The 17569-nt window shown below is 39.2% G+C and overlaps 3 protein-coding genes across 4 annotated transcripts; 2 read left to right on the forward strand and 1 right to left on the reverse strand.

The window, feature by feature from the left end:
- The first annotated feature begins 672 nt into the window (after nt 1–672).
- On the forward strand, nt 673–7723 carry LOC120293163 (aminopeptidase M1-like). Its single transcript, XM_039312041.1, is given in 21 exon segments — nt 673–1041; nt 1140–1288; nt 1542–1644; nt 1939–2125; nt 2216–2309; nt 2697–2850; nt 3040–3144; nt 3233–3347; nt 3424–3539; nt 4153–4180; nt 4183–4275; nt 4278–4333; nt 4441–4762; nt 5180–5301; nt 5385–5482; nt 5807–5984; nt 6215–6332; nt 6445–6512; nt 6621–6698; nt 7066–7143; nt 7440–7723. Coding segments are annotated over 21 exon segments (2673 nt in total). The 5' UTR covers nt 673–813; the 3' UTR covers nt 7623–7723.
- Nucleotides 7724–8422: 699 nt separating this feature from the next.
- Nucleotides 8423–11249, reverse strand: LOC120293244. Of its 2 annotated transcripts, none has more exons than XM_039312259.1 (5): nt 10965–11249; nt 10015–10096; nt 9352–9478; nt 9127–9244; nt 8423–8767 (listed from the first exon to the last, which is right to left on the reverse strand). In XM_039312259.1, the coding sequence occupies exons 2-5, from the start codon at nt 10022–10024 to the stop codon at nt 8714–8716; spliced, it is 309 nt and encodes a 102-aa protein (XP_039168193.1). In that variant the 5' UTR covers nt 10025–10096; nt 10965–11249; the 3' UTR covers nt 8423–8713. The 2 variants fall into 2 exon arrangements, with proteins under 2 accessions (XP_039168193.1, XP_039168192.1); XM_039312258.1 differs by having other exon boundaries at nt 10935–11249.
- A 2484-nt stretch (nt 11250–13733) lies between these two features.
- Nucleotides 13734–17452, forward strand: LOC104423006 (telomere repeat-binding factor 4). Its single transcript, XM_010035461.3, is given in 7 exon segments — nt 13734–13977; nt 15202–15398; nt 15997–16028; nt 16031–16080; nt 16588–16671; nt 16889–17162; nt 17238–17452. Coding segments are annotated over 7 exon segments (819 nt in total). The 5' UTR covers nt 13734–13827; the 3' UTR covers nt 17270–17452.
- The last annotated feature ends 117 nt before the right edge of the window (nt 17453–17569 follow it).

Here is a 17569-nt window from a genome sequence, read left to right on the forward strand (position 1 = left end):
TTTTGAACAAAGAAAGCAGATAAACGCATTTTGTTTTTTTGTTTTTGTTTTTGGGAACAAAAAAAGAAAGAAAATCTGTTCATAAATAAAAAGAAACACAAACAGGCCTTAAGATGAAATAGGCCTGCTAATATGCCTAGAGTACTTGTTGCTAGGGATGACGTTGTAGAGGAGGGTCATTGGGGATGCGACATCTTGTGTTCCATCTCTTATTTATTCACACGGTACTGTCACTTCAGCAGCACCCTCTATTTATTTTGTTTTAGTTGAGAAAGCAAGTGAATGGGTTATTAAAATGAAAACGAAAAAAAGAATAAGAAAATAAGAGGTTGATCTTATTACACATTTAAGAAATAAAGATAGAATCTCTTTTTTTGAAATATATATATACACTAGTTTGGATGAGTGGTGGTCGGTTTCACTCTTAAAATCAGGAACCGGATCAATACTCATCAGTTTTATTAAATTGAAATTAGGAATTGAATTGGATTGGATTGGATTGATTCTCGCACTTCCTTTACACACCTCTAGAGCGGACTCCATCGAAAATTTACGACTATTGATGGAGACCGACGAGGATAAGTCTTAGTTATCCACATCGTCATTGGTCCGATCCGAACGGTGTTTTGACTAATCGTTCCCGCGCCAAAACAAAAAAGAAGGGAGAAAAAACCGGTCGACGATGTGACGTGACGTCATACTTCAACCTCACTCTCACTCAGAAGCTTGGATCATCGCCTTCCCTGCTCAGCTCGGAGCGCCGTCCAGTCTTCCGCCGAGAGCTCTCGCCGGAGCGTTTCTCCGAGCTCCGGCATGGCGGCGAAGAGGCCGAGCATCGATCAGTTCAAGGGCCGAACCAGGCTGCCGACGTTCGCCGCCCCGAGGCGCTACGACCTCCGCCTGAAGCTCGACCTCGTCGCGTGCCGCTTCTCCGGCGTCGTCCGCGTCGCCCTCGCCCTCGCCGAGGCGACGGAGTTCCTCGTCCTGAACGCGCTCGAGCTCGCCATCGGCGACGTCTGCTTCGCCTCCTCGGCCGATCATGTTCGTGATCGTCGCTCGACATTGGTTTCCGATCGTTGACTTTTTCAGGATTTCTTATTTTGGGATTTGTGCTCGTTCTTTTCTTTGGCTATGAGCAGAAGGAGGTTCGTCCCTGCGACGTCGTGCTGGACGACGAGGATGAGATTCTGGTTCTGGCTTTTGATGAAGCGCTGTGCTGCGGCGAAGGAGTGTTGACCGTTGAGTTCTCCGGAATGCTTAATGCTCAGTTGAAGGGCTTATACAAATGGTTCTTCTCTTGCTCGACTCATTTCTCGTAATTTAATTTTTATTTTGTATGGTTTGCTTCGACGTGAGGACGTACTGAGATAGAAAGAAACCATGCTTGATGATGATGATGATGTATCTGATTGATTTTAGACTGGGAAATGTCTTTCCTTCAATGCGAAATTTTTATCTTTGCTTCGATGAAATTTTTATTCCCTTGTATTTTCAGCTTCGATCTTCAGTGGTTTTTCCAACGGTTGTGTCCAATTTTACAGTGCTTATATGGATGGAGGAGAAAAGAAGTATATGGCTGCTACACAGTTTGAAGCTGTAGATGCCAGGAGGTGTTTCCCCTGCTGGGATGAACCTGCTCTTAAAGTATGTCTGCCCCATACGACAATTAACTTTTCTCTCATAAAGCGCGATCCTGGTCTATATGAATTTGAAGATCACTATAAAAAATTTGACAGAACGCTCAGGAACTTCCCTATATGATAGTCACCCGTGGCATCGAATCGTCGAATTATTATTTTAATAATGTGGATTGCGCTTCTTATTTTCCATGTACAGTATGGAAATTGAAAAGCATGTGTTTCCTTACCATCCTTTTCTATGGTAACTTGTATAAACTTTCTCGAGAGCGAGATGTCATAACCTATGCATTTTGAACAGGCTACCTTCCAGATAACGTTGGACGTGCCCCTAGAGTTGACTGCACTGTCCAATATGCCAATTCTCCAGGAAAAGCTCAATGATGATATTAAGACTGTATATTTCGAAGAATCCCCCATGATGTCTACTTATCTGGTGGCTGTTGTAGTTGGTTTATTCGATTCTCTTGAAGAAACCACAGCGGATGGTATGCATAAGTTCCAAAAGCTCCTCTTCCATCTCATTTGCTGATAATAATATTTTCATTTGCTGATGGTGCTTCGATGTTCTCATGCAGGGACTAGGGTTCGTGTATATTGTCCTCCTGGTAAGAGTGACAACGGAAAATTTGCATTGCACGTTGCTGTGAAGGCTCTTGAGCTCTATACTAGGTGAGCATCTAGTCGAACTCTTTTCTTGACATCAGAACAGATAGTACATCTCTGCACTCCTCTTTGAGAATTGAACCAAGTCATAGGGATTGCCTGATTTAAAGCATATGTATTAACAAATTGAGCAGCATGGCTTTCCTTTCCCTCCTTTCGAACAATTTAAAGAAACTCCAGTGATAATTCCCCTCATCCTGGGGCCATTCGGTAAGAAATTGTAAATGAGTTTGCATCTGGACATAAGTCCTGTATTTGCTACATAATTGATTGAAGAATGGATCGTTTCTTTCATCTCTTCAACTATTCCTTGCTCGTTCCCTAAAGAAATCATGTAGCTGTTTTCTGGCGGTAATGCTAATCAGATGACCATCTTCCATGGGTGCTACTTAGGTACTTCTCAGTGCCTTATCCCCTCCCTAAGCTAGATATGGTTGCAGTCCCGGAATTTGCTGGTGGGGCAATGGAGAACTATGGTTTGATCATATACCGGGAAAATGAGATGCTTCATGACGAGTTGCAATCCACAGCTGCTAAGAAGCAACGTGTAAGGAATTTTCTCCCCCTGACCTGATTTCTGTTGATTACTCTGTATCATATCCCGCTTGTAAATGATATAACATATAGAAGGGATGGGCACCTCTTTCTCTATACCTGAAATTGTGTTATCATCTCCTCTTTTTAGTCTGAAAATTTGGGTAAACATGCATAATAAATCCATTAACTGTTGGATCAGATCACAGTTGTTGCAATGCATGAAGTTGCTCATCAGTGGTTTGGCAATCTGGTTACAATGGAATGGTGGACTCATCTATGGTTGAATGAAGGTTTTGCTACATGGGTAATCTTCACTAAAATCCATTCTACTGGATGAACACTAGAGAACAAAAGTTAATCTGATTTTTATTATTTCTCTTTAATCTTTTCAGGTGAGCTATATGGCAACTGACAATTTGTTTCCTGAGTGGAAAGTCTGGACTCAATTTCTCCAACAAACTGCTAGTGGATTGCATACGGACTCACTGGAAAAATCACATCCAATCGAGTATGAGTTCACTCTCTTTAAAGCATGGTATCAGTCAATTAATTCATGTCGTTGATACCATGTGGGCTGTTTTGTAGGTAGAGATAATCCATGCTCGAGCAATTCTTGAGATATTCGATGCTGTAAGCTATGAGAAAGGATCAGCTGTCATCCAGATGTTGCAAAGCTACCTTGGGGATGCGATATTTCAGGTGATAAATATCTAGATTCTGAATCATAAAACCTCATTCGCTGTAATATATTGTAATTTAGATGTATCATCAGCACTTCTCTGAAAGCAGTGTGGTTGGTTAGGCTACAAAGGATCAAGAAAAAACTCTCTGCCTGTTTAATAGAGTACCCTGACACGTCTTTGTGGTTTCTCTTGCTCCTTCCACTTTTTCTTTTTCGTTTTTTCTTTTTGGTCTATATGTTACAGGTATAATAGTTCTTCCTTTGTGTCCCATCACGGGGTTATTTGCACTTCTTTTGAGATATATTAGTCTTATATACTTTATATTGTTATAGCACTTGATTTCCTGTAACCCTTTTTCTTGGTCGAAAATTTCCTGTAATCTAAACCTGGCTATTTTCAGTGCCTGAGACCTAATTCAATCAATCTTTTGAGACCTCGGACTACTGCTATCCCACTACTGTAAATAAGAGATTTATATCGAAACATTTAGTACATATCATGGATGATGAATGGTTGGAGTCAAGAGTCATACTTTTCATTATGCGATTCAGTGCAAGTTTCAGTAGATTGCTATACTAGAGGGAGATATTTAGCAGTATTGACTGATTCTTTCTGCGTCTCAAAAACAGAAATCATTGAGTTCATACATGAAAAGATATGCGTGGAAAATGCAAAGACTGAAGACTTATGGACTGTTCTGACAGAGGAATCTGGTGTTGAAGTGACTAATCTGATGGACACTTGGACCAAGCAAAAGGATACCCACTCATATCCGTGAACCTAAATGGCCATATATTGAAGTTCGAACAGGTGTTATTGTAATGTTTATACATGCTTTGCCTGTCATTCATAGTAGAAGCTTTTAAATTTTAGGTGCTTGTATCCAGTGAATTCTGAAATTTTTCTCATCACTGCAGTCACAATTCGTACTATCTGGATTGGCTGGTGAGGGGCTATGGATTGTTCCCATAACCTTGTGCCTGGGTTCATATGAGAGACAGAAGAAGTTCGTTTTGAAAGCACGATGCGGAGAAATCGACATCTCTGACCTTTTCAATTCTTTTAGCAACAGTTTAGGCTTATCAGAGGAGAATGATCTGGAAAAATTCAAAGAGCACTTTTGGATCAAGATTAATATTTATCAGAGTGGTTTTTATAGGGTCAAATATGATGACAAGCTCGCAGCTCACCTTATCAAAGCAATAGAAAGCAATTACCTCTCTGCAACAGATAAATTTGGTGGGTGCATCCTGCCAAGTTTGATGAGATTGCAGCTAGTTTAAACTTATTGTGTAGTTGTGAATTTATGTGTCAAGACTATCAATAGGGCACAGGAAGTTGTAGAGCAAGGATGAAATTCCCTGGCCAGGTCTTGAGAATGAAATGCATAGAAACTATTGACATACTTTTCTCTAGGAAAAAAAGTTCATAGAGAACTATCTTCACTTTTAACAAGACTTCAGTATATCTTCTATTCTATTATGGCCATAGGGCATCTTGTTAATTATCTTACATAGAACAAGTGCAACTTCATTCTCTAGCACTTTAGGTATTATACTGCAGTATAACCAATGAGCTTCTCTATCAGTCATTTCCTTATTGTGAACATCAGCAAGTGTCAAAATGTAATTACTGTATTGAATAACTTATTTTTAGGGATTATGGATGATACTCATGCCCTTTGCCAGGCTGGCAAACAGTCACTGTCTTCTCTGCTCACCTTGATGGGTGTATACAGAAAAGAAACAGACTATACTGTGGTATCAAATTTAATAAATGTAAGTAGTTCTGCAACAATGCAGCCCTTCACCTTATATGCCATCTATCTTAGAAAGTTGATCACCAGTAAATTGTGCTACAGGTCTGCTACAATATCTTGAAAATATACTACGATGCTTTTCCAGATTCGGTGGATAACTTAAGACAACATTTTATCAATATCCTCCTACCCTCTGCTGAGTAAGATGACGTAGTTTCTATTTAATTCACATGAATTGATTTGATAGCTGTATTAAAACTACTTCTCTTGCAAAAATTTAAGAGAATGGTTGTACTTCCTTGCTTATGTGTTTTAAATAGAGTGAAAACAAGCTTCCTCACTTTCATTTTCTCTTTCTTTTGGAATGTGATTGTGCAATACATGCACGAAACATTTGTGTTTTGGTACCTTTTACTTTTTCGTTGCAAAAAATGTGAACATTGACATGATGCTTAGCTTTTCTTGCGAAATTAAACTTGTGTTGCTAATAGCTATAAATCATACTTTTCTGTTCTTCCTCGCAGGAGATTAGGCTGGGAACTGGTATCTGGAGAGCCTCATTTAAATGTGCTCTTGAGGGGTGAAATCTTTATGGCTTTGGCTTCATTTGGTGATGAGAAAACTCATGAAGATGCAACCAAACGATTTGAGTCGTTGTTAAAGGATAAAAACACTCCTCTTCTTTCAGCTGATACAAAAAGGGTAAGAACACCGGCGGACATAGGGGGCTGGTCACGGCCCCTTTGTCAGTAGGGTTCGCCATTTTCTTCAATACTAAGTACTAATCAATATTAAAAGAGAATGTGCTCTTATTTTCTTTTTCAAACATATGTCTCACCATCCAGACCTATAATTATTGGTTTACCTTTGATAAGGACAAATACTTAGGGACTCCTCTACAGCTTCTCAATGAGTTTTTAAATTCTCCACAGGCTGCTTATATTGCTGTGATGAGGAAAACTACTGTGGCGAGCAGGAATTATTTCGAGTCCTTGTTGAGCATTTACAGAGAAGCAGATACAGTGCAAGAAAAGAAAGAATTTTGCGTAAGTTTTCAAGGCTAATGAATTGTCTTAGATGCAATTTCTTTCTTTGTTTTTATATGTTTTTTTTGTTCACACCGTATATGAATTTTAAGTGCTCGTGTGTGGAACTCATGCAGGTCATTTGGCAGCTTCTCCAGACCCAGAAATAGTGAGGGAGGTTCTGAACTTTTTAGTGTCAGATGAGGTATTGCATATTTGCCAGCTCTTGTACTGATCGTGACAGTAAAAGTTAAATGAAAGTCAACTTCAATTTTTCTTGAGATTTACTGAGGCTATCTGAGTATCTTTCTAGGTTCGAGATCAAGACATCATTTATGGATTTAGCGGAATAAGCTTAGAAGCACGGGAAGCAGCGTGGAAATGGCTGAAGGTACGGAGTTCTGTTTCTGACCTTAATGCTTTGAGCATACTGTTGAAAATTTTTTATATTCAATTTGATGGCCAGTTGATATTCTGTCAAATATGATGGATGAGAGCGAAATTAAGGAAGCAACTGTCAAGTCCTAAATTTTGTTGCCAATCATATGTTCTGTAGAGCTAAGTAGGGCCAGGTTTGACAAAGCTTATGTGCCTCGGCCCAAAAGGATTTCATTAGTTGTAACTTGTCTGTAAGATCGACTATATGACAGCAGCCAAATCGGCGATCGTAATCTTGAGATAGTAGCGGAGCAACGCCAGGTTAATATTTTGATTCTCTGCATTATCAGGACAGTTGATGCATTTGCTAATGAATGCAGGATAATTGGGACTTCATTTTGAACAAATACGGTACTGGTGTGCTGTTCACTGACTTTATAACCAACATTGTTGCTCCGGTAAGCAACTGAATCCATAGGACTGTTGTACTTCACAGAAAAATGCTCTCTACAAGTGCGTATAAGGTTGCAATCCCTTGATAATATTGTTCCGCTCGTCTGCATGCCAAATTGACCCACCTTTCAGAAAGAACAGTATGAATTTAATAATTTCCTGGAATTTTTTAGCTCGAGTGGACATTCCATTGGAGAAATGAGTAATAGCATGCTCTAGGAAGCTGCTCACTGCTGGATGATGTCGATCCAAGCAAACTTTTGAGTTCTTACAAATTGTGTTGTCCGTGACTATATTTCAGTTTTCAAGCAACGAGAAGGCTGATGAAGTGGAAGCATTTTTCGCGAACCGGACAACTCCTGCATTTGCCATGAACTTGAAGCAAAGCATCGAACAAATCCGAATCAAAGCAAGGTGGGTTCAGAACATAAAGCAGGAAGAATCCCTTCCGGAGCTTGTCAAACAACTAGCAAGCAAGGGATGATCCATCCCAGATTACAGGACCCCAATGAGGTTCGAATTCATGAGAAACTATGAATAATATGAATAATCCGGGAAGGTCAAGCTGCTGGCCTGCCTGCACTTGCTTTTATAGTGCTGTAGCCCTCTTATCAGGACAAGGCTCCAAAAAAGGGTCCAACTTGTCTATTCAACCGTGCTGCTCCGATGACGATGCTCGAAAAGGGTCAGAAACATTTGTATGTAGCGACGAGTGCAGATATGCATGTACATTTCGCTTTGTAATTATTAATTATGACGGAAAATGTATATTGACACACACCTATTTCAAATTCCGTTTATCACCACCATGATCAAGACACTAATGATAGGAATCGGAATTGGGGTCACTGCCTCATTTCTTGAAAATGCAATATTAACCGAGGAGAGGAGAACATATTCACTTATTTTCCTGGTTGGTGTATGGACCTCGGCGATCGGGAAATGAACTCGCTGAAGATATATTTTCCTTCTCCCCTTCTTCCTTCTTACATACATTACTTCATGCAGCACCTCCTGCATCACTTTATCAGCCTTGCTAAGCCAAAATGGAGCCGCATGTTTGAAATTTTCAATAACAGCACCACCCTCGTCAATAAAGCAAAAACTTAACAATGCTAATGAGTAATGGTACTCTTTAATCCTCAGTTTAGAACCGCGTGGCTAAAGTTCAGAAATTTTTCTTGCATATGTACGACTGTGAATATACCACACTTGAGAATTAATATTGGTGAGGTTGGATTCTCTCAACCACGAGCACAAAGAATAATGATCTTGAGCTCATCCTCATGAGAGAGAAATTTAAATTGCTTCCAGATGCGAGAACTATTTAATTATATAGAGTACATTCTTTACAACGCACATGCTTCTGATTCTTCCCAATTCTCCCACCCCCAAAAGAAAGGCCCTACATATTGCAGAACTCCTACTATGCACAATTATACAGAGAGATGGGACCTGTGACCCTCTCCATGTTGCTCAGACTTCTGCCATAGTAAACCCAAGATGCAGCCCATTATGAACAATGACATCCAAACTGGAGAACAACAAGGTGATGTAAAGTCTTGAACTCTGGGGCTACAACAATATTACAGCAAGAGCAATTGTCACAGCAACCGTACATATCAGTGCCTGCAAAAAATAACTAAGATAAGGAGAGGAAAAGCAGCAAAAGGAAAAAATTCAACTTGCGGATGGAGGCTAGCCCTTCAACTTTATGTAAATTTCTTTCCAAAAAGTGTTGTTGCAAGGAAAAGGATTGAGACATAATATACCTAATGCTATGATTACGAAAGAATGAAAAATCATGGGTTGAGCAGCATTGATCCTAACATATATATACTGAGAAAAAACCATAATAAGATGCCTGCTGCTCTTGCAGTATCTTTCTCTAATTTTTCTCAAACCATAACTCCACTAAACTTATAAGGAGCGTCAGAGGATTTACTATTGACACTTCAATGAACACAGGATGTTATCTCTCCACTTACAGCTATTGCCGAAGCAGCGAGTCCTGCCCGCTCTCTTGGATCTCTTTGATAATAGTTGCAGAAGTACAGTATTGTTGCAAAGTACCACATTGCAGGAAAAATAAATCCACCTAGGAAACTGCAAAAATGGAGAGGCATGAGAGAGAGAGAGAGAGAGAGAGAGAGGGGGAGGGAGAGGAGGGAGAGGGGAAGGAGGAGAAGATGGGAGGGAAGGGCAATGCGTACCAAAACCATCCAATTCCCCAGCCAAAATAAGGAAGAGGTTTATCATACATTCCCAACTGGTGATCTTCCACGCCCTTAGCGAGGGCATAGTGGCCTTTTGGCTTGCCTCCTCCATTAGCTAAAAGCTCTACACTCAAAGAAGAATCCCAGAAACTAATCAAAAGAAGAATTCCAGAAACTGATCAAAATTTATCTTGCCACAGATCGAAATCATGACAATCTTATGTATATTTTCATGTTAGCAAAGAATGTCTGGTACTTGCTTAGATGAAAGCAATTTTCCAGTATGTTTTCATGTTAGTGAAGAATGTCCGGTACTTGCTAAGATGATAGCAATTTTTCAGCCAGTATGCCTGAGGTTCACCATGGACACTAAGAGATGACAATGACAGTAGACAAATGCCACAGAGAAGTCACTAATCTGTATGAACATATTAGGTTAAGTGGTCTTCACAACAATTCCCCCAACTCCCCTGTCTCTCTCCTCTCCTCTTCGACTGTTATCTTTCTTTTCTCTGACTCTTTATTTCTTTCTCTGGATGTGTGATTGTAATGAGACCTGTCTGCGACTCACATCAACCTTGTGCTCATATATTTCTACCAGTGAAAAACAGAGCAAGTGAGCTAAAACCCGACAAAAGTACAAATGGATAAAGGGAGTACTTTCGTCCATGATTTGACAGATCTGTATAGGAACGAGTTGATATCAAGTCTCCTAGGGGCCAACGTTTTCACCTCCAAGCACCTGCAACATAGGAGAGAAACTCTATGCTTGTTACCACATCCTGCAGAAGGAAAAAATAATACCATACAACAACTACCAGTGAAGTCTATACGAGCTCCAAGTTTCGAAATTAAATATCAAACTACATCCAACATAAAAAGAAGAGAAAAAGAGAGAGAGAGACTAAGTAACATGACAATTTCATGCAAGTCAATACGGTTCTATAAAGAACTCTAAAAGTACAAAGCAGATCGCCACGACATACATGAGACATCTCTTGAAAAACTAAGGTGTCGATACATTATGCACCTAGTGTAATTTATCCTTCATTCTGACCAAAGAAAAAAAAACTTCATCCTTTACAAAATCATCTTAAATGACAGTGTGAAATGGGAAATTGTAATAGATACGTCCGGTACAGATAAGACAGGAGCAGAATCATGTGCAGCCTGATGTTCATTTATGCATTTCCGTAGATTCACCATCCTCTATTCCAGAAACCCCAACAAAGCCGGCGCGATGGCCGAGCATCATTGAATTCTCATAAATTTTCATGCTAATGCACAGACAGATATAAACCCAGAATCCACAACTTATCTCCAATCTTAGCATAACAACTATAATCCGACCAAATCAAGAGGAACTCCGGTACAACGATGACCCGGCATCGATTTCGACCAGCGTCAAACACCAGAAACGAGCAGAGGCTCTCGAACATTCAACCGGAACACCAATCCGACGGGCACACCACAAACGATTACCCGCAAGATTGAAAATTTCGGCCAAAAAAACACAACCCATCAAGCAACGAATTCCCCAAACATCGCACGGGATCAAACCGAACTCGAACGGCACCTACCCATCACGGAATCCGAAACCAAGCTCTCACCTTCGGAGGAGAGACCAGAGGACGTGCGGAAAAGAGCGAAAAGCTCAGCCCTTTCTTGCCTTCGCAAGTACGTAAGGATGGTCCCTCCCTCGTCCCCACCAATCAACCCTGCAATAATGGGATTTGGTGGAAACACTGGAAAGCGTTGAAAGATGAAAACTTTATCTCTCCCCTCGTCTCCCTCCCTCCCTCTCTCTCTCTCTCTCTCTAGAGGCGAGAGAGGAGGTTTATACTATCTTCAGGGGAGGGAAGGAGACAGGAGAGAGGTTGAGTTCCGGTAATTCATCCATCCATCAATGGCAGCAAATCAAATTTGAGGAGCTAATCCTGCCGCGTCCCTTTAGCTTCTCAGGGCCGGAAAAGGGGACAACGACACCAAACGGTCTCCTAGCCTTTCTTAAACTTTTGACCAGGGTATAATTTGGTCCATATACTTTTAATTTGTTTAACATGGACTCTAAATTTTAGCATAATGTCATCTTTAATTTTTCAAATTTGTTTATTATAGTTTATGAATTTTTTATATGCATTCAATTTAATCACTAAATATTTTAAAATATTCAATTTTGTCGTTTTATTAATGGGTTCATACATAACATTAAACATTTTTATATAGCTTGAGAACTAGATTGAACGTAAACCAAAATTTTAAGGGTAACATTTGAATAAATTAAAATTTTCGAGACGATATTGTACATTTGAATAAAGTTTATATAAACTACAACGAATAAATTAAAAATTTATGAAATGCATTGCATGTTTGGTCCAAGTTTAGGGATTATTTGTGTCATTGTCATAAAAATTACTTCTTAAATTGTATTCTATTTCATGGGAGTGAATAGCAATTAAAATCCTTAGTTGTGGTTATTGTACGATATAAGAAATTTTTAAATGCATTATAATACCGAGAAGAAATGATAAAAATCTTATAAATTAGTTAATAGGGAGAGTCACGTGAAACACTAAGACATTAACTAATTGTTTTTTTTTAACTAATTGTTAAATTGAAACATTTGAAGCATTTCTTTTTTTAACAAAACTTATAGCATTTAATTAGGCAAGCACGAACCCAGATTAAAAGATTAACGAGTGAACAGTACAAGAGTACTCCCTGTGTTTCTCTTAGAGGCGATCTTAAATATGGGATTTTTTTTTTTGGGGGCGAATCTTAAATATGAGTTTGTTTTCATATTGTCATGTAGATTATGAAGTGACGTTTGATATATCCATCTTGTGACACTCAATTCTATTGGTTCGTGATCTAAATAGTATAATCACAAATTAAGTGATGTAACTGGTAATCTTCGAAAGGTGTTAGGTACCAATATATATTAAAATAAGTCAAGATACAATGTTGATTATTGACTTTTTTTAGCGTGTCGGTAGACATGATTGTTTGGAAGAATCTTATGGGAAACAACAAAACATCATCGTCGGCTTTTGTGATAGATGAATTTATTCTAAAAATGTCATATATTTAGATAACGAAGTCTAAATCACGATGGGTTCCGTGCTAGATGATAAATCAAGAGACTCTCTCTTAAATTCTTTTGGACTGTGCCTATTTTGGCGATCGATCTAAGCCACCTATTTATGGGCATGATAATTCTTGCTAAACAAGCGAAAGTAAAGTTAAAAATGTCAACAATGAAATGAAAGTAAAAAAGAAAAATCTCCATTTAAGTATGTAAATTGAAATACTCCCCACATATAAAAGGCAATTGTATATTTAGGAGGCGAGTTAGATGCAAATTTTGATCCTTCAATTAAGGTACCAAAGAGAGCCGGTTGATATAGACTTACAATAATCAAGAAGAAATTATTTGTCGCTTTATTTAAGAGGGTAAAAGTTCATGAGAAAATTAAATATCACGCTGAGTAGATTTGAGCACCTCCGATCTTTAACCAAGATTTATAGCTAATCAAAGAAGCGTACAGGGTTGCACTTTTATTTTTGTTCATGAACAGATTTTCTGTTTTTGTTCTCACCGAACAAAAAAGAATAGAAACGCGTTTGTTTGCGTTTTTTTTTCCAAATCTGTTTTTTGTTATCGGGAACAAAAGAAGACAGAAATAAGAAACAAAAAAAAACTTTCTTGTTTCTAGAACAATTTTAAGAACAAATTTTTCTTTCCTTTATTTTCTTCTCTTTTTTTCTTTTTATTTATTCTTCTTTTTCTTTGGCCGGTTGCCAACCTCGGTCATGGCGAACTCGCTGGAGTGTCGCCGGCCCCCAGAGGTCGGCGTTGCCCAACCACGGAGCCTCGGGCTAGCCGAGGCCGTCGCGAAGAAGAAAAAAGGAAAATTAAAATTTAAAAAGAAAAATAAATAAAAAAGGAAAAATAAAATTAAAAAATTAAAAAAACAAAAAAAACACAAATTTACCAAACATATTTCTATTCTTTTATTTGAATAAGTTTATCACGCGTTTTTCGATTAAAAATTGTTATCAGGAATAGAAATAATTTTTAATTTCGTTATCCAGCACTTTTTGAATAAAGCAAACAAACGCGTATAATGTATATATCCATATTTTTAAAATTAATGTCTGTAAATAAGAGATATATATATATATATATTTATTTATTTATCTTTAACCGAGGACCTCAGTGAGAAAAGTTGAACTAGAAAGGGAATGGTGGCCCATATAAAGAAAAAAAACCGCCATAATTAAATAATAATAATAAAAAAGGACCAACGCCTCGAGCGGGCGGGAGCTTCGAAAGCACAAAAGGCCGTCGTCTTCGACTCTTCGTAATCACAAGGACCCAGATACAGAGAGAGAGAGAGAGAGAGAGAGAGAGAGTCTGCAAACTGCGCGTCCCGCGTCGCCGATCGCCGGGAGAATCGCCGCCGGCGAGATATGGGGAACCAGAAGCTGAAGTGGACGAAGGAGGAGGAGGAGGCGCTCCTCGCCGGAATCGCCAAGCACGGCGCCGGCAAGTGGAAGAACATCCTCAAGGACCCCGAATTCGCCCCCGCCCTCGTCAATCGCTCCAACATCGACCTCAAGGTCGCTCTCCCTTCTCCCTTCTCCTCTTTTTTTTCTGTGAACTTTCGGTGCTCGGACGCGTGCATTTCCTGGGTTTTTCTGTCCGGTGCTGATCCTCGACAAGGCGATAGCTTTTTCGACATTTGCGCTCGAGGTTTAAATGCGCGCTTCGGCGACAGAGACTCGTGTTCCTCGTCGCAGTGCAATGCGGGTGATTTTTGGCGTTTCTAGCGCAAGGAGTTTCGCGGTGTGCGGGAAAATTAAAATTCGAATGGCGATCTTCGCTTCCGTGGAAAGTACTTGGCATCGCTCTCCGGCTGTTTTTCGGAAAGTTATCCGGGGCGGAACTAGGGGAAAGGGTATGAGTGTCTTTTATTTGAGCAAGAAAAGTTCCTTGATGGGTTTCAGGTTGAATTTCAAAGTTTGTGATGGTGCCGTCGAATCTGATGCAGCTGCGGTGTCGAATGTAGTTTTGGCAGCTTTAATTGAAGTTTGAAGGAGAGAATTGACTGTTGTGTTGATGAAACAGAATTTTAACTCTTCGAAAATACCTAGCACAATTTGGTCAATGGAAAAATTGGGTTATGACATTTTTGGTTTTCATTGCTTCTCGAAATTCTGAAACATGCCGTGCGTTGCGCGGGTCAATTTGAGAATCGATCATTATGTTAAGCCTTGTTCAATGCACTCGTATTGTTGCACAAAACTATATGTCGCTGTGAGCAAATATTTGATTGTCATGTTGCAGACTCATTTCATTTTTGCATTGTCAATAAGATTTTGATTTTACTCATCTTACCTTTAGATAAGTTGGGGATCTCTGTTGCCATATCAGCTTACTCTGGAGCTGTCGTAGACAACGCCCAATGTGTTGATATATTACTCTATTTATGAATTTATGCATAGCTGGATCAAATCAGCTCTGTCTGAGCTGAAATGCAGTGTGGTTCCTTGTTTTCACATTTTCCTTTGTACAGAGATAACGGCATCCTATAATGAAGTGCGCTACCTTGTTTTTCATTTTCTTTTGTACAGACATAATAGCATCCCATAATGAAGTGTGATATCTTGTTTTTCATTTTCTTTTGTACAGACATAATAGCATCCCATAATGAAGTGTGATACCTTGTTTTTCATTTTCTTTTGTACAGAGAAAGTAGCATCCCATAATTTCAATTTTCTCTTCTTTTCTTTTTTCTTTGTGAAAACGCATGATGATTACACCTTTTAATCTTCCATATCCAGGACAAGTGGCGTAACTTGAGCGTCGGTACTTCTGGACAAGGTTCTAGAGATAAACAAAGGCTGTCAAAAGTGAAAAGTCTGATGGCCGCTCCTCAGTCCAGTACCGTGCCTCTAAATCCACAAGCTCATGCTGCATCTACTGATGTTGCATTGGTCAATTCTTCAAATAGCTTTCAAGATGGCAAAAATTATTCACTGTGGGTATCTGTGCTCCTTTTCCTTTTCAGTAACGGCAATCTTTTTACTTCTATCCTTTCTTATCCTTTCTGTTTATACTCCCTTCTCTCTGGCATCTACTTGGGATTTTGTAAACTTGCACATTGGACCACTGCAGGAAGAAAAAGAAAGAAGCTTATGCAGGAATCTCTTAAGTGGGCATTCGTTATTGGTTGAGCATTTGCTAGATGAAAATTTGCTTTACTTCTACTTGATTTTTGTCTAGGCCTTTGTTCTTTGTATGGTGTAAGACAATTATCACAAGGAACTGATTCGGCCATCAGTCCGTACCATGTCCCCGACCACACAGTGCATGACACAACAATACAATAGTGTCACACTCTTGAGTCACAGAGTGTACTTCTGTTCTGGGCACTTTGTGGAAGGTAGAAGGACATTCTTTGATGTATCAACTCTGTAATGTTGCTGGATTGCTGTTTTTGATTCTTCTATTTAGAATACTTTGCATTCTTATAAGCTTCAAGTTGAGCCCTTTCTTGTCAATTGGAAGTAACAAATTACTTTGCTTCATCTTTCAGGCTTTTCAAGTTTTCATTGATGAATTTTTTGGATATATAGGGACAACACGCTAATCTTTGATGCACTTTCATCCCGAAAGGTCCCAATGGATCCGACATTGGTGCTATTGTTAGCTTCATTGAGGTAAGTTGAGATCTTTTGTGACAGCATTTTAATTTGTCACTGGGAATGTTTGGAATATTTTTTGGTGATTTTTATGCACATTGTAGAAGCTGTGACAAACATCTTTAGTGAAGTTATGTTGATAGGCACATGTGGCTTGCGCGATGTGTGTTACATGTGATCTACAGGCTGCACTTTATCTATATATACTTTGGGTGCGTGTGTGGCTTTTGAATGACGAGAGAAGTAGTTATAAGACCGCCAATGCCTCACCACCGCGGATATGCTTTCTTAAGTTGAAGGTGGGATCTTTTGTATTTAGGTTTGTCCTAAAGGGATTAAATCAATCTCAAAAGCAACATTTAATGCTAACATTTGCTCTAGCCTTCCACAGGTGATTAATACTCAAATTGTTTTATCAGGAGGAAAGAGATGATGTCAGTTCTTTAGTCGACTCTTGTGTCTGCTTCAATGGTAGTTCTTACTTTCAGGAGGTGGTATAACATTAGTTTACTTGCCAAAATGCAGCAAAGGCAAGAGGTGCCACCAAATTTTAAAAGATTACTGAGTTCAAAATTGAGAAGGCTTGTTTCTCAAGGCAAACTCGAAAAGGTAAAATTTCTTTTTTCACATTAATGTGAGTTTTATCGAACGGCATGTTATTTGAGATATGAATTGTTGACCTTGACAAGGCTTGGATTTACCGCAAGGGTTGTCTTTAGTATGGATGTTGCGTCCCCCCTCCCCTTTCTCCTTGGCTGATATTACCGAATTTTTGTATGCTTTTACAGAAATGTAGCATCATCCGATTTCCTTACTGTTATTGCAGGTGGAGAAATATTATAAGATCAGTCGACAAGCTCCTCTAGGAACAAAAACATCTGTCCCAGAGCAGAAGGTAGTTCGGTCCCTGCCATCACAGCAGTTGGCATTGTCAAGTCATGAGACAATGAAAGAGGTGGCAATGGCTGCCTACAACGTTGTTGAAGCAGAGAACAAATCGTTTTTGGCTGCTGAGGCTGTTAAGGAGGCCGAACGAGTCTCAAAAATGGCAGATGATGCGGTTATGACGCTACAGCTAGTACAAGAGATCTATGAACAATGTAAGTTCAATCCTCTTACTCTCTAATTGCCCTTGCAGTGCTGAGCTCTGAAAAAATTTCCCGTTTGCTTTGCAGGTTTGCAAGGTGAATTTGTTCTCATGACATAATGCATTCATTGTAACTCCAAAGGATTATACTTGCTGTAATTATCTGACTTGCCTTGCATGTAAATTTTTCCATGTAACATACTTAGGATTTTCTTGCCTCAAGCGCTCTTATTTGGTTGAATATCTGTTAGATCATATATGTTGCTGCTTACTAGTAAATAATTCTTTATTTGTTCTGCTTCAGAAGATTAGTCTTTTCTTGAGATTTTCCTTTGACTTTCAAGGTTTGTGCTAATTACAGCTATTCGTCAATTATTGTGAACGACCCTAAGGAAGCTATTTTTCCCACCTGGGGCTAAA

The sequence above is a fragment of the Eucalyptus grandis genome, chromosome 5 (genome assembly GCF_016545825.1).
Source record: "Eucalyptus grandis isolate ANBG69807.140 chromosome 5, ASM1654582v1, whole genome shotgun sequence".
Taxonomy (NCBI): Eukaryota; Viridiplantae; Streptophyta; class Magnoliopsida; order Myrtales; family Myrtaceae; genus Eucalyptus; species Eucalyptus grandis.

What these genes read in the sequence shown, in the direction of transcription:
- LOC120293244 (XM_039312259.1), bottom strand. An exon ending in TGGGGAATTGGATGGTTTTG is followed by an intron (nt 9,245 to 9,351) that starts GTACGCATTGCC and finishes CCATTTTTGCAG; the next exon opens with TTTCCTAGGTGGATTTATTT. An exon ending in TCGCTGCTTCGGCAATAGCT is followed by an intron (nt 8,768 to 9,126) that starts GTAAGTGGAGAG and finishes TATTTTTTGCAG; the next exon opens with GCACTGATATGTACGGTTGC.